We start from the raw sequence: 14,876 nt of genomic DNA, 5'->3' as shown, positions 1-14,876 counted from the left end.
TGGAGTGCCATCTCACAAGGAAACAAGGAGAGTCAATCCCTTGGCCCTTGGAATGCCTTCTTCTACTCGGAGGTGACAACTTCTGCCAAATACTGTGGCTTTTTCAATCCACCCCATCATTTGCAAAGAATTGCACCAAAAAAACAGAAAAATTTTTTTAAAAAGACAGAAATAACCATTTGTTTCTACTGACCCTTTGGAGATAGCCTTTATTATAAAACCTATAGTTTGTATATAAAATGGACTTTGGTCTAAGGTGCATTTCAATTTACTTGAACAAAATATCAACAACCCAAACATCATGATTATTTCCACTCATTGAGTTCAAGGCTGAAACAACTTGGTACGGGTAAATGGGAACATATTATACTTTGGCACCCCAACCTTAATAGTCACAGATGAGCAGCCACTTTTTAGAAGGAGAAACCACTTCTACAAAGTACAGAGCAGATAGTACATTCTAGAATTCTAAAAGACAGCCAGGAATGGAACTCAAGTCTTCCTGGGACTTAATCCACCTTGTTCCCCATGAAGTCACGCTCCTTCCTGCTTAATTATAAAAAATTTAAAATAAAAAGGAAAAGAGTTATTCATTTGCATTACTATAGTCAATAGCAAATATCTGGTATGACCCAGAATTAATAAAACCCATTATAAAAATCTGTCATTATTGATAGTCACACCATGTAAAGGCATATATATGGGACCAAGCTGATAATTTTGCAGATAAGTAAAGGCTTAAGATTAGATTCCTCGAGTTGGAAAAAATAAAAGTCTAATTGATTGACATAGAAATAAACATAGAATAAATATTTTAGAAAGGCAAAATAAAAGCAAGAGTTTTGTTAAAGTTGATTTAATCCAAGCAGGAAATGGCATTGGAAACAAGAAAACCAAAGACAGATGTAAGGAGATGACTGAGTTTGAAAGCCAGTCCGGTATTTCACTGCTTGATGCCATCTGGTTTAGCTGGCATCCCTGCCAGCCAGAAATTTCAGGGCTTGCAAAGCTGCTTACAAAGCTGCTCCAAGTTGATGTGTGGTGTGTTTACTTTTAAACAGTGGCTGCCTTCTTTGACTGGTTTTAAAAATAGGCAAATATTCTAAAAGCAGAATGATGAATCACAGGATTGGGCCAAAAAGAAAGAAGGAAAATGACTTAGGCAGACTAGTAGCACAGCTGTTCCACAAACATTTGGCCAAATCGTTGTAAAACATTTTGACAGTGATATCAGATCGGAGTTCCTAAGAGCAGTTAAGTTTGTTTTGACAATTCCAGAAGCACAAAGTAAATTGTACAGTAGCTATGCAAGACACCCCCTTGGAAAATTTAGCTTTTTTAAAAAAAGGAGAGTAGTTGCTAGATATGTTTATAATGTGATAAAAAATCAGAATGCAAGTACTTTTTTGTTAAAATTTATTTATCAATCAAATATTTATTAAATGCCTATTACATTCAAGGCAGGGACTGAGGTTCTATGCCAAACCGGCAAATCACTTTACCACACTTTTTAATGCATTAAGAAAATAATTCATAGGCTTCCTTTCCAAAATGACACTGTGGGCTTGATGGACCAAGAAAAATGTATCCTCAGGAATTTGTTAAAGGACGAAAGATAAAGGAAAGAATGAAAGAGGAATTTTTTTTTTTAATAAGCAGATGTTCACTGCTTGTTTTGCAAACACAATGTGACTAAGTCAATGGTACTTAATATAGAACTTTCTGATTGGTATCCCAACCATTATGACATACCATAGTACATTTTATGATGGGCTTGTCTCAGTGTCTATTTAGCAGCTGTTGGGTTGCTTTGGTGGTTATCCTGCTTCAGGTTTCCTTAAATTGTCTGCTTTGTGCTTCTCCATGAATCAGATAAGGGAGGCCCATTGGGTCTGTAATCCAAATCCTCACTGTTATTTAGTAATTATGCAGCCAGAGCTCTCAGATAATGCTACAGCTGGAAGGAACTGCTGGTCATCTGGTCCCAGTCTCTCAGAGCAGAGCTGAGGACAAGGGCCCCACGAAAGGAAGAGTCTCATAAGACTAAGGGGTGTCTCCCCGCCCAGGGCTCTTCTCATGCTGCCCTGTGCTTCTTCACCTTCTGCTTCATGGGTTCCCGTGCACTTGTATTTCATGAGCCAGTAAAATTTTCCTCAAAACTTTGGGAATCATGCCCTTAGACTGTCCAAATTTTTATTCAGCTAGTGAAGATTCCAAAACAACGACCACGTATCTCTAACATCTCTTTATGACAGAGAACATTTTAACACCAAAATTATAAGACAAATATAATCTGAGAATGCAAGTGTATCCATCATAATGGATAAATTTAGCTTTATAGACAAACACACACACACAACCTCACGGTGCTGTCCTTATTTCTTTTGTTTTACATCAGAGAGGAAAACTTCATCAGAACCAGACCAGGTCTGTGAACCAGTATTTGAGAACAACTGCCCTAGACAACATCTTGACTGGACTTTGGAGTCAACTCTCTCCCCATCCCACTGTGCCCTCCATCCTAAATATTGTACAACTGGGTCTGTGTTGGGAAACTCTAAATCCTTGATAGAATGAGTGTCGGTTTCCACACAGAGAAGAAGACCTCGGGAGAGGGAGAAGTCACGTTCAGAGAACATCCCCAAACCTCACTCCACTCCCCAACCAGGAACTTCGAGAGGCAGCTGGCCCAGAATCCGTTCAACCCGTCTACGCTTCCGGCAGTCAAAGCCGGCTTCGTGGGAATGCACCTGCGCAGTCGCAGGAGCTCTTCGCAGGCGGGTCCGCGCTTGGTTTAATGATCCGGGTACATTGTCTTGAAATTTTTAATAATTTTTGAAGAGCCTCAGAATGTTTGCACTGTGCCTCTACACATTATGGTCCTGCCTCCAGGACAACCCCTGAGTGCTGGTCTCCTGGAGACTGTCCAGGGCACCAGGGGCAAACTGACACTTAAGAGGCAAGTGAGTTGGGCAGTGGCTACACTGCAGAGACTCATGAAAAACCTTTCCTGGTAACTGTTTGCCTGTGAAGGCTCCTAACCACTAAGGACACAGCAGGTTGGTGCCATTTGGTAGGATGGATAAACCTGCCTTTGAATCTCTGGGTTGACCACTATTTTTTTTTTTTTTTTTTTTTTCTTTTTGCGGTACGCGGGCCTCTCACTGTTGTGGTCCCTCCCGTTGTAGAGCACAGGCTCCGGACGCGCAGGCTCAGCGGCCATGGCTCATGGGCACAGCCGCTCCGCGGCATGTGGGATCCTCCCGGACCGGGGCACGAACCCGTGTCCCCTGCATCGGCAGGCAGACTCTCAACCACTGCGCCACCAGGGAAGTCCTGGGTTGACCACTTTTTAATTGGTGAATGTGGACAATCAACATAATCTCTTTGAGACTCAGTTTTCTCCTCTGCAAAATGGACGTGACATTCTCTGTCTCAGAAACTTATTAGTAAAGGAATGCATATGTCAACCATTTCGCCTAAAGCCTGGCACCTAGGAAATAATCAGTAGTAACAATGAATGCTTAATATAATCGAGTTTAAATTCCTTTTCACCATAAACTCAATCAAGTGGTAATGGGGAGGCAAGACGTGTGCGTGTGTGTGTGTGTGTGTGTGTCCGCATGCGCATATGTATGTGTTTAATGATGGGGGTTAAGGGTATCTTCCTCATCCGAATAATCCACAGAGAACAGCTAGGGTCAAGATCACTGACTCTAATTACTGAGTTTTCCCCAGGCCAAGTTAAGGGAGATTTCCCTGGTGTGGCCATAACCTCAGCTCTCTTCATTTAAGTCTGAATTTTAAAAGTGTTTCTCTTTTACTTCCTTATCAAAGCACTTTCTATATAAAATATTGTAAAAAAAATTTTTTTAACTTACACATGAAAGGTCTTTGAGTACTTTTCCTTTAAATCTAAATCAAGATTCACATTTTATTTTTAGAAATAAAATAAGTGACATAAGTTTGCAAATCACATTACCAATACATCAAAAAAACTATTTTAAACTTTCTGGATACCTTGGTTCTTGTTAGAGCATCATATCATTTTGAAACACATCAAAAGCTTTTTTAACCTTTGCTTTCTGCTTGTTAAACATTAGAGATGCGAAGCTAATACACATTGAATTTTCAGGGCCCATAAACTTAAAACTATAGATATGGATATGGATAAAGGGAGAGCTTTCGTATGATACCTAGCAGATTGTCAATTGTTTATAATTAATAAAAATCACCATGTTACCTTAACCAGTACCTAAAACGATCAGGCAAACAAGATCATACATCAAATAGACTGAATGATATTTCTCTGCATGGAGAGACCTGATTCAGTTTAAAGACAGATTTTTTGTTTCTTTGAAACACTCATCTAGTCACTATTATTGTAGCTATAATTTGGTGAATCTTATTGATTTATCCTTTTGTAAGAATATTTTGACTTATTCAGCTTAAAAACATACTCCCTCACCCAGAAACATCTGCTTCAAGATGAACTCGTTGGAAGTATATTTATTTGTCAGACACCACTAAATAAAATTTACCTCTCCCTTTCTTCTTTCCTACTCTATGAAAACATATCAGAACTAACTTTCCTCCATCATTTCCCAGGATGATTGGGGAAGCTATTTGCTGACAGGAACAATCATTCTTTTCTCTTATTACTTGGATCCTGCCTCCAAATGGGCAATAAAGTAAAAACAGCCCCAAGAGCCTGGCTTTGAATCCCTTCCCATTATTTATTAACTGCTTGATTAGAGGCAAGTTATTTAACCTCCCTTAGCCAATGTTTCCACATCTGTAAAATGGGTATAATAACATCTTCCTGCAGAGTTATCACCTATACTAAATTGATGAGATAGTACAAGTAAAAGCACCTAGGGACTCCATAAGCATTCATTTCCTTTTTGACCTTTCTTTACAGCCTTAAGCAAACGATTCCAACCAATAAATCCAGTTGTATCTCAAAGAATCTTCACCCGATATCAGAATAACAAACTCAAAGGGGTTATAGATACTGTATTATTGATTTTATAGTATTTGATAATTAAGTTCTACTGTGGTTCTCAACTCTGTAAAGGATGTAACTATAGAAGACCCCCCCCACTCCCACCCCACTCTTGAGTGGTTTTCAACTTATTGTTATCAGTACATGCTGAGGCAGCCCTCAAGGTAGGGTCAGAGTTGGGACAGAATGCCACCTGGGAGAGTTCAAAGAGGCTCACCCAGCCCATGTCCCCAAATGCCATCCTTACCAAGTTGGCTGGTAGAATTCCAGTGGGAACTTTATCCCTAGACCTCCTACTGATACACAAAAATACACCCTGAGAGAGATAAAAAGGTAAACCTCGACACTTATTGCTTAGCGTGAATGAGGTTTTCCAGAGTCTTTCCCAAAAGCAAGGATTGAGACTGCGAAGAGAAGAGAGTACAGAAACTTTGGGGCCCTGAAGAGGGAGAGAGAAATAACACCAAAAGGTACCACAGGGAGGAAAAAGTTGAAGGAAGGGGACAATGACAAGAGACATTTCACCTGCATCACAATTTTGCTGAGAGCCAGTTTTGCACATGTATGCAAAAAGACATTCACACGATACCCAGTTAAACTAGATTCAAGGATAGCTATTTCAGCTATTCCACATAGTTCCCACTGCCACACAAAACACCAGATGTGTGAGGACAAAATAGTATTACTTAAGCAGAGTGGGTCTTTAGTTTTTTTAAACTAAAGGTCTTATGATTAATTCATGCCCAGATAGGAAAAATTCTAATAGCTTGAAAAAAAAATTTTTTAACAAATTGTTTAAAGCTACCAGCTAAGGCTGATACCACTATCCTTGATTCTAAATAACAACCAAAATTTTTTAAAAAAAAATCCAAGGTCTAGATTTACACAAGAATGTGCCAGATTTTGGCTCTGCTGAAGATAAAGAAAATTCTCAAGTAATTAACATCAAATCCTCACATCTGTCTAACTCTAAATTCTCTCTAATTGGAGAAGGGCCAGTGAGTCTCTAATAACCCAAGAAGTGGGATTCCTATTTCTCTTCTGCACATTTTCTATTGAGAAAAGTAACTTCATGAAGCTCCCAATTTAGAAAGTCAACTCTTTGGAATTCCCAGTTTGGAGGTAATACCAGTCATATCATAGTTTATTAAAGACAAGCATTGCTGGGAATTTCCTGGCGGTCCAGTGGTTAGGGACTCCATGCTTTCACTGCCGAGAACCCGGGTTTGATCCCTCGTTGGGGAACTAAGATCCCAAGATATCGCAAGCCTCTCGGTGCAGCCAAAAAAATTAATTAATTAAATAAAATATATTCTTAAAAAAAGGAAAGACAGGCGTTGCTGCCTCTGGGAGGTATGGCTAGCTAAGTGTTACTTAAGGATGGGTTCTAATGGTAGGCTAGAAATGGTGATTGTATTTTAGAAGGCTTTTTTTCCCTCTAACAACTTGCTTCCTTTATTTAAGCCCCTAGAGGTCCCTAGTCTTTCTGAAAACTTGTGGCTCATTCTGCTATCAATGATCAATGATCAATTCCCCATCTCCCAGGTCAGTCTGTCACCAAGTCCTTTCAACCCTTCCTTCCAAATGTACTCTGAATTCAATCATCCCATTCCATTCTCTAATCCAGGCTTTCATCACTTTGTCTGTGTACCATGATAAAAAGCCCCTTGCATTCTCTCATCTCCCCACATTCTAGACTATCTCAATTGAACACTCATCATTTTCATCATATTACTCCCTTGCTCAAGGACTCTTGAAACTCTATTGCTTCTGATCAAATCCAAACTCTTTCACTGAACTTTTAAGATTGACTTGGTAACTCTAGTCTACTGCTATCTAAAATACACATTCTACCTAAGACTCCAGCACAATGCCCAGCTCAGAGAGGGGCCAAGTAAATGGCAGGAACTCTTCCACAGTTCAGACCTCTGTTCCAGCTGAAGAGAGTTTTAGTATTTCCTGAACAAATCGTGCTCTTCCTGACTTAGGATTTGCTCACACTTTCTGTTTGAAGGGAAAAGGAAGAAGAATTGTTAGAAGATGTGTAGCTTCCTTTTCTTATATGTGGTATCCAGAAATGGCACCTTTCCTACACTACCCGCCTTCAAGCCCAGGATGACTATTACATCTTCCAAGAAGCTGTTCCCATCTGCTCTGGGGGACAGATTTTTCCCCACAGGAGAGATCATATTGTACTTCTCTTTGCACATATCACCAGCCTTTGGCAGAATGCTAGAAATATAGAAACTAAGTAAAGCTCAGCTAACTGCTAAGAGCAGAAGGAGAGGTACCCACAATCCAGCAACTGGATAATTACTCCCTAAATAATTACAGCTCAGTTATACTATAAACCCTACCTTGACAAGAAGTAGAAGTGTGAGATGAAACACAAAGCTGCTTCATGCTTTATACTTTCCTTTATTTTCCAGAATCAGTCATCATAAACACAGGGCCTAACTGAGTCCTTAATTTATGTCAAGTGTTATGCTACATGTTTTATCTATATAGTGTCATTTAATTCTCACAAGAACTCTGTGAGTTATTACTATACACATCTTATGAGAAACTGAAGTTCAGCAAAGTTGAGTGACTTACCCAAGATCATACAAACAGTGATGGAAATGGATCTAGAAACCACAGCTCACTGATTTCAAAGCCGTATTCCCTTAACCTCTACACTAAATTGTCTCAGATAAATATGCAAAAAAAGAAAAAAAAAAAAAAAAGAAAAGAAACGGTCCTAACATGACCAGAGGAATAAGCACTGTATTAGGCTCATAAGAAATGAACAAGTCAACGTTCACAGGCAAAGACATCTCCTTTTATCATGGACTCTGCTTACTCCTCAAGAATAAATTCAATAATAAGGAATTACTCCCTAAAAGTTTACCTTAGTTTTCCCATTTATTGTAAAAGTCTAGGATTTTTCCTTTCTTTTCCCCCTAAGTGTGTGGTCTATGGACCACATGCACTGGAATTCAAAAGGCATGCATAGTGTGTATGATGGCAAGTGTTGCTTGGTGTGACACTCCACACACTCCTTATTCGAGAATTCAGAGGGAGTGTCCCCAGATATCTGCAAGGCATCTTTCTGTGCACTTGTAAGCTCAGGTGCATGGGAAAATACAGATTGCTGGGCTTCAGTCCGAGCCTACTGCAGGAGGAGTGGGGCCATGGAACATATGTTTTTGATAAGTGCTCTCTGGTGATTATTTTAAGAAAGATGGAGAAACACAGAACCCCAGCTCCTGTCTTGGATTCTCTAGTTAGGTGCCCTTTCGAGAGATATGGGGACACACTGATCATTTTACAAAATTTAGTTTTAGAAGGTTCTTCATAAGGCTTCATGAGCATCTTTCTGTAGAACTGGAAGTCAGGAATTAACTTGAAATAAATGACAACCCTTATTTGAAGCTACTGTATCAAAAACTGTGAATTTCAGAAGTGGGCATTCTTGGGACATTTGAAAGAGACTGGAACAAACCAATCGAAAATGACTGATGAAAAACATGTAGGAATTCCCAGTCAGGGGCCAAGAGGGTTCCAAGGATGGTGGCAAATTAATTACAAGTTGTACATCTTGTACTTCAAGGAAGAGTCTTTCATGTAGCCCAAAGAGAAGATCCACCTCTCCATGGTTCTTTTCTGTACATAAATTAAATTTTGTTAAAATGAATATGAGGGACCAATGTGTTTATTTGTGTTGCCCAAAATTATGATATAATAATATTGTTTGAAATAAACAAGCTTTATATACTAGATTTTTTCTGTAACACTGTTGATTGCGACAGGACTTGTCCTGCTCATGTGGGACACGAGCACAGGGAAGAAAATTGTACATCTTCTTTCTCCCTTGGGATTTTGTGTTTACATGTGTCTGTCTTGAGAGCTAGCCACTCAAGCACTGATTATTCCTCAAAATCTTGTATTTATGAAATGCGTAAAAACAGAAGGAGCGGGCTTCCCTGGTGGCACAGTGGTTGGGAGACCGCCTGCCGATGCAGGGAGCACGGGTTTGTGCTCCGGTTCGGGAAGATCCCACATGCCGCGGAGTGGCTGGGCCCGTGGGCCATGGCCGCTGAGCCTGCGCATCTAGAGCCTGTGCTCCGCAACGGGAGAGGCCACAGCAGTGAGAGGCCCACGTACCGCAAAAAAAAAAAAAAAGAAGGAGCTTTTCTTTTTTGTTTTGTTTTTAATTATTGACTTTATTTTTTAGTGCAGTTTTAGGTTTACAGATAAATTGAGCAGAAAGTACAGAGAGTTCTTACATACTCTCTTTCCCTACAAACATAGCTTCCTTTTCTTCCTAGAGATGCATGATGGGATAATGAAGAGTTCAGACAGTCCAGTCTAGGGACCTGAGTTTAAATCATAACTCAGTTACTCACTAACAGTGGGGTCTCTGGACCTTGATCTCTGTCTCTGCAAATTGGAAATAGTAATGCCTACATTGCATGGTTATTTTAAAGATCAGAAATAATATAAGTGAAGATCTAATGCAAAGACAAATGCAATTAGTGGTAGTTGTCATTTCTTAGTTGAGACGGATTGGTTTGCCTTTTGGGAGGTTTCCCCTTCATCATTGTCTTGCAAGGCAACCTTGATTGGGAATATAGTATAACAGCGGCCATGGGAAGACTGTTAGAAGAACAGATGATGAAGAGTCAAGGCTTCACCTCTTCCTACTCTAGAACGAATTCTCCACTGGGGGCTGCATAGTCCAGGAACCCCAGGGCAGAGGTGTCACCACCATAATCACTTGGTATAATAAAGTCTAAATGGGTTGTGTAGTGTCAGACTTCACAAAGCCCAGATCCTTACTTTGCATTATTTTGGGGAGGAACCTGTCCCTTTTCAATCATTACTTTTTAAAGCATTCCTTCCTACAGGAGCATTGTAGGAGGGAAGGAAGGAAGGAAGGAAGGAAGCAAGGGAGGGAGGGAGGGAGAGAGGGAAGGAGGGAAGGAAGGAAGGAGGGAATCAATGCTCAGAAGATGCAAGGTTTAAATGATAATGTTGTTTAAGCGTATGACTATGTGATTTTAACAGATGACATTAGACTGAAAGCAAAAGATGACACCAGTGGAAGAGATCCAAGCCTTCCCTTCCTCACTGCTGTGACCTCACACCACCTGAGGTCCCCTGTCAAAGACGGTGGAACTGAGTATGTGTGTTAAGAGGTCATTGAAGGAAGCCATGACAAAGGGCTCTATGTATGGCAGCCTCACCTCAGACCATACTATTTCAAGAAGGTCTGCCTCACCTGTCTCATTCATCACTCCCGCTGAAGTCTGTTTATTAGCCGGAAGTGTGGGAGCACCAGTGAGAAACCAGCATTTGGAACTTAGGCTTCAGGAAATGCTGCTGGAACCGGGACAGTGATATTTTTATATTACCTAGCCAACTGCCAGCTCTTAATAAACATTTCCTCGTGCAGTTTTAACAATGACATAATTTGTTCTCATTAGAAATTGTTATAGCTCCATGAATTTTATAATAAAAGAAAACTAAAATGGAAAAAGTAAAAAAATAAGAAGAGGGACTTCCCTGGTGGTCCAGTGGGTAAGACTCCGTGCTCCCAACGCAGGGGCCCCAGGTTTGATCCCTGGTGGGGGACCTAGATCCCGCATGCATGCTGCAACTAAGAAGTCCACATGCTGCAACTAAAAATCCTCATGCCACAAGGAAGGTCCCGAGTGCTGCAACTAAGACCCAGCACAGCCTAAATAAATATAAATAAATACTTTTTTAAAAAAGAAGAAGAAATGCGCTCAAACGACCAAAGGTTTGGAGATGGAAGCGTCACCAGAGGCATTTCTGGAAGCCACTCTCCAACGATGCATGATGAAGAATCACTCTCCCCATCATTGGCTCATGCCAGGCATGCATTTTTATTTTTTTGGCCACACAGCCTGCAGGATCTTAGTTCCCCGACCAGGGATCGAACCCGTGCCCCCTGCAGTGGAAGCTCGGACTCCTAACCACTGGACCACCAGACAAGTCCCCAGGCATGCATTTTTAAATGCCCTTTGTGGAACTAGAAAAAATGATGGTAAGAAGGCGGCAGGCTGAGGAGGCAACACTTTCCCTCAAAGCAGAGCATACCTGAGGCATTATCGAGGCTGAAGGCAATGCGTACTGGCTTATCTGCAGGTACCCTGGCTGTGCTGATCATGTGGGCACCTGAGCCTTGGCCTTCCTCCTGGTCTTCCAGCTGTAATGACAAGAAAGAGCCATTGTCACTTTACCCAACATTACCCCTCGAATACTCAGAGGCCTTTGGAACTTAGAGGGGAAAGTTAGTAAGCACTGCTTTCTTATTTGAAAGATATTCCTAGCTCCTAGCTTGCTTTCCCTACACCTGTCCCATTTATAATTCTTTTTCTGGCTTATAAAAACATTTGCTTTGGAAATACATCTAGAACAAAATATAAAAGATGGGGCAAAATCCCCACCCACCTCACTTTTTTAGCACCCCTTACACTGACCAGTCCAACCCTGGCCCTTTGAGGTCTTATATAGTATTTTATTTTTAATTGAGGGGGATAAAGAAGTCTTAATAAGGCAACAGACATCTTTTCACACTCAAAAGCCTAAATTGGATCTGAATTATTGATCTGGGAGTGGTAACAAATACCTATCATGGAATTATTTCAAGAATACCAAAGACTATTTTAAAATATCCCCCAGTTATATTATGAATAGTATGCGCTTTACATATCTGATTAAACTACCGATTAATCTGCCAAACATTTCTAAGGTTGTGTGATATGAGCAAAAGACACATCCTAAAAACCTCCTATTCATGATCTACATCACCTACTAATTTATCATTTAATAAACTAAGATAGAATGAATGGAAAAGCATGCTACAGATAATATGGGTTGGGGTGGGTGAAAATACATGAAAATTTCTTTGTATAATAATTTAACCAAGATATTTGATAATTTTTGTTCAATGGGTCTGGGAAAAGATATAATTATAAACACAAGATATCTTTGTCATTTAAATCCATATATTTAACTTTTCTATTTTTAGTCATGCTTTCCCCTAAGCCTTCTACTTTCCTTCTCATGGAGACAGTAAACCAAAAACTCTGAATGATGTTTTAAAGAAAATGTCTCTAAAAATGGCAAAATATAAATCATCTCTTTAACCATCCTTAGCGAGATTCTGGGAACTGCTTTAGCAGGACATTTTCTCACAGCAAGGTTTCTGATTCTTTCCCATAACTTTTCTCTATCTAAAAATAGTGTCTAGAACACTGAATTTTGTTTTTACAATTATTTATAGAGCCAAAGCGAATGCATATATACATATAATATATATATTTAGACATACATACATATGGAATCATCTTATCACCAGTATATGAAAAAAGAACATGCTTATATTAAACACCTAGTATAGCTTTGGAGAAAAACCAGCAACTGTTCATCACCCAGTTAGAATCATATTTGGCCCATTCATTGAACACTACAAGTAGCAATGAACCATAAAGCACTCCAAGTCATGTCATTCTAAGTTAGAAAAGAAGTATTAATGTGAAACATTCGACTCAAGAAAAGGGTAATATAAAATCACTGTTACTTGACTCAAAATTTGTTTTATCTTAGCTCTGACATACATTTCTGTGTAGTCTCGTCTGCTTAGAATCAACCATCTTGTTAGCCACCTGTTCCTAGGGAATAGAACAGACTGTCTCAAATTTAACAAAACAGACAATAAAAAACCCCTTAAAGTTGTAGCGAAAAGAAAAAAATCTTATTGTTACGCCCTGTACCATCACCAAACCATTTTATCATAACATCTAAGGATGAAAAGCTTCACTCCTCTTTTGGCTAAATCTCCCAATGCTCTCCTGCACCAAGAAATAAACCAGAAGAGGTGGAAGTTTGCCTCCTGGGATTTTGTAAATAGATCTCTGGCAGTGTTTCCAGCCACGAGAAATGGAATTGATCAACACAGCTAATTAGAGTCCCTCCCCTCCACACAACAGAGAACATCTGTCCGCCTCCCAAAGGATGGCGGCGGCAAAGTTGGGTGGATTTTGAGTTCCACACGGTGTCAGCCACAAGAGCCCCTGAACCAACTTGCCTTTTCATCACACCGCCTGGGGAAATGGGCCACTGATTCCTCCTCTCGGCGGTAGCAGAGCTTTGGTTAAGTTGCTGGTGCTCTGAGCATTTAGTTGGGTTTTCACACCTGTCGCCTTACCTCACTTAGTTGAGTGTCTGCACTTGTGTAATCGAGGGCCAGCCACTGCCTTGGCCGGTCGTTGCCTTTGTGGAGTACAGACCTAGTGGCAGAGCAGGCTGCACCTGCCGCATAGCAGCCGCTGACAATCTGAGGAGCAGTGACAGCTGGGAGGGCGGCTCGCTGCTACCTGCTGTCCCCCAGACTCCGGCGTCCCACGGGGCCTCCCTGTTGCACTTCCCTCCACGACCCCTCTCTCTTTTCCTTGTCTCTCCAACAGCCAGGATGTTGTCATGCTTCTAGAAAAAGCAAGAGCAAAAGAAATCCCTCCTCCTGTCAGAGGCATTGATAAACAGCAAGTCGTGGAGAGTCCAAATGTTTTAATTCATTAGTCCTGGCAAACCTAAAATACAAACAGACTTGCTTCACAAGACAGGAATGTCTTCAGCGTGACCCAATCGGTGTCTGTGTCTATTCCAGCAAACTGGCAAAGATAGCATGACTCCAGTCAGCAAAAATGTCGGCCGCTCTAGTCAGCTCCCCGGGACCCAGCCAACTTGGACAGGCCACAAGCCGACTCTCAGATGATGGCAGCGATGATTCGGCTTAAGAACGTGAGGTCTGAGGTTGAGCTGCTGTTGGGCTTGATGACTTGATCCCATCTACGATGCAACCGACCGCAAACTGAGTCAATGGTAAACAGGAAGGGAAAGTTCAAACTGTTCAAACTTTTTAATAGCTATCAACCTGAAGATGGGTAGAACTTTAAAAGAGTTGGATGTTGATGTTGAGGTTAAATAATTAAAGATAAACAAGTATCCAGAGAATGCACAGACTGGGAGAAAATCTTTGCAAAATACATACCAGGTAAAGGATGGCTATCCAAGATATAAACAGAACTCTTAAAACTCAACAGTAGGAAAACAACCCAATTTAAAAATGGGCAGGGCTCCCCTGGTGGCGCAGTGGTTGGGAGTCCGCCTGCCGATGCAGGGGACACGGGTTCGTGCCCCGGTCCGGGAGGATCCCACGTGCCGTGGAGCGCCTGGGCCCGTGGGCCATGGCCGCTGAGCCTGCATGTCTGGAGCCTGTGCTCCGCAATGGGAGAGGCCACAGCGGTGAGAGGCCCACGTACCGCAAAAAAAAAAAAAAAAAAATGGGCAAAAGATATGAACAGACACCTCACAAAAGAAGATATAGAGATGGCAAATAATCATATGAAAAAATGCTGAACACCATACGTCATGAGGAAATTGCAAATTAAAACAACATTGATATTCCACTACATCCCTCTTAGAATGGCCAAAATCCAAAACACTAACAACACCAAATACTGGTGAGGGTGAAAAATGGTGTGGCCACTTTGGAAGACAGTTTGGCAGCTTCCTACAAAACTAAATATGTACTTACCATTATGATCCAGCCATCACACTCCTTGGTATTTACCCAAAGGAACTAAAACTTATGTCCACACAAAGACTTACACACAGATGTTTATAGCAGCTTTATTCATGATTGCCAAAACTTGGAGGCAAACAAGAGGTCCTTTCATAGGTGAATGGATAAACAAACTGTAGTACATCCAGACAATGAAATATTATTCAATAATAAAAAGAAATGAGCTATCAAGCCATAAAACACATGGAGGAAACTTACATGTATATTACTAAGTGA

The 14,876-nt window shown here is 40.8% G+C and overlaps 1 protein-coding gene across 3 annotated transcripts in view; it reads right to left on the bottom strand.

The window, feature by feature from the left end:
* MAP3K7CL (MAP3K7 C-terminal like) overlaps positions 1-13,565 on the bottom strand; it is a 39,851-nt gene extending 26,286 nt beyond the window's left edge. The window contains exons 1-3 of one of the 3 annotated variants that reach the window (XM_067737291.1): positions 13,224-13,565; positions 12,634-12,687; positions 11,111-11,219 (exon numbers count right to left, since the gene is read on the bottom strand). In XM_067737291.1, the coding sequence (XP_067593392.1) occupies positions 11,111-11,219; positions 12,634-12,669 (145 nt within the window). In that variant the 5' untranslated portion in view covers positions 12,670-12,687; positions 13,224-13,565. Of the gene's footprint in view, positions 1-11,110; positions 11,220-12,633; positions 12,688-13,103 lie in introns of all 3 variants that reach the window. The other 2 variants (XM_067737292.1, XM_067737293.1) reach the window with 2 other exon arrangements.
* Between the last annotated feature and the right edge of the window lie 1,311 nt (positions 13,566-14,876).

The sequence above is a fragment of the Pseudorca crassidens genome, chromosome 5, assembly GCF_039906515.1.
Source record: "Pseudorca crassidens isolate mPseCra1 chromosome 5, mPseCra1.hap1, whole genome shotgun sequence".
NCBI lineage: Eukaryota > Metazoa > Chordata > Mammalia > Artiodactyla > Delphinidae > Pseudorca > Pseudorca crassidens.
The sequence above is the reverse complement of the archived record's forward strand: the minus strand, read 5'-3'. Positions and strand labels throughout refer to the sequence as shown.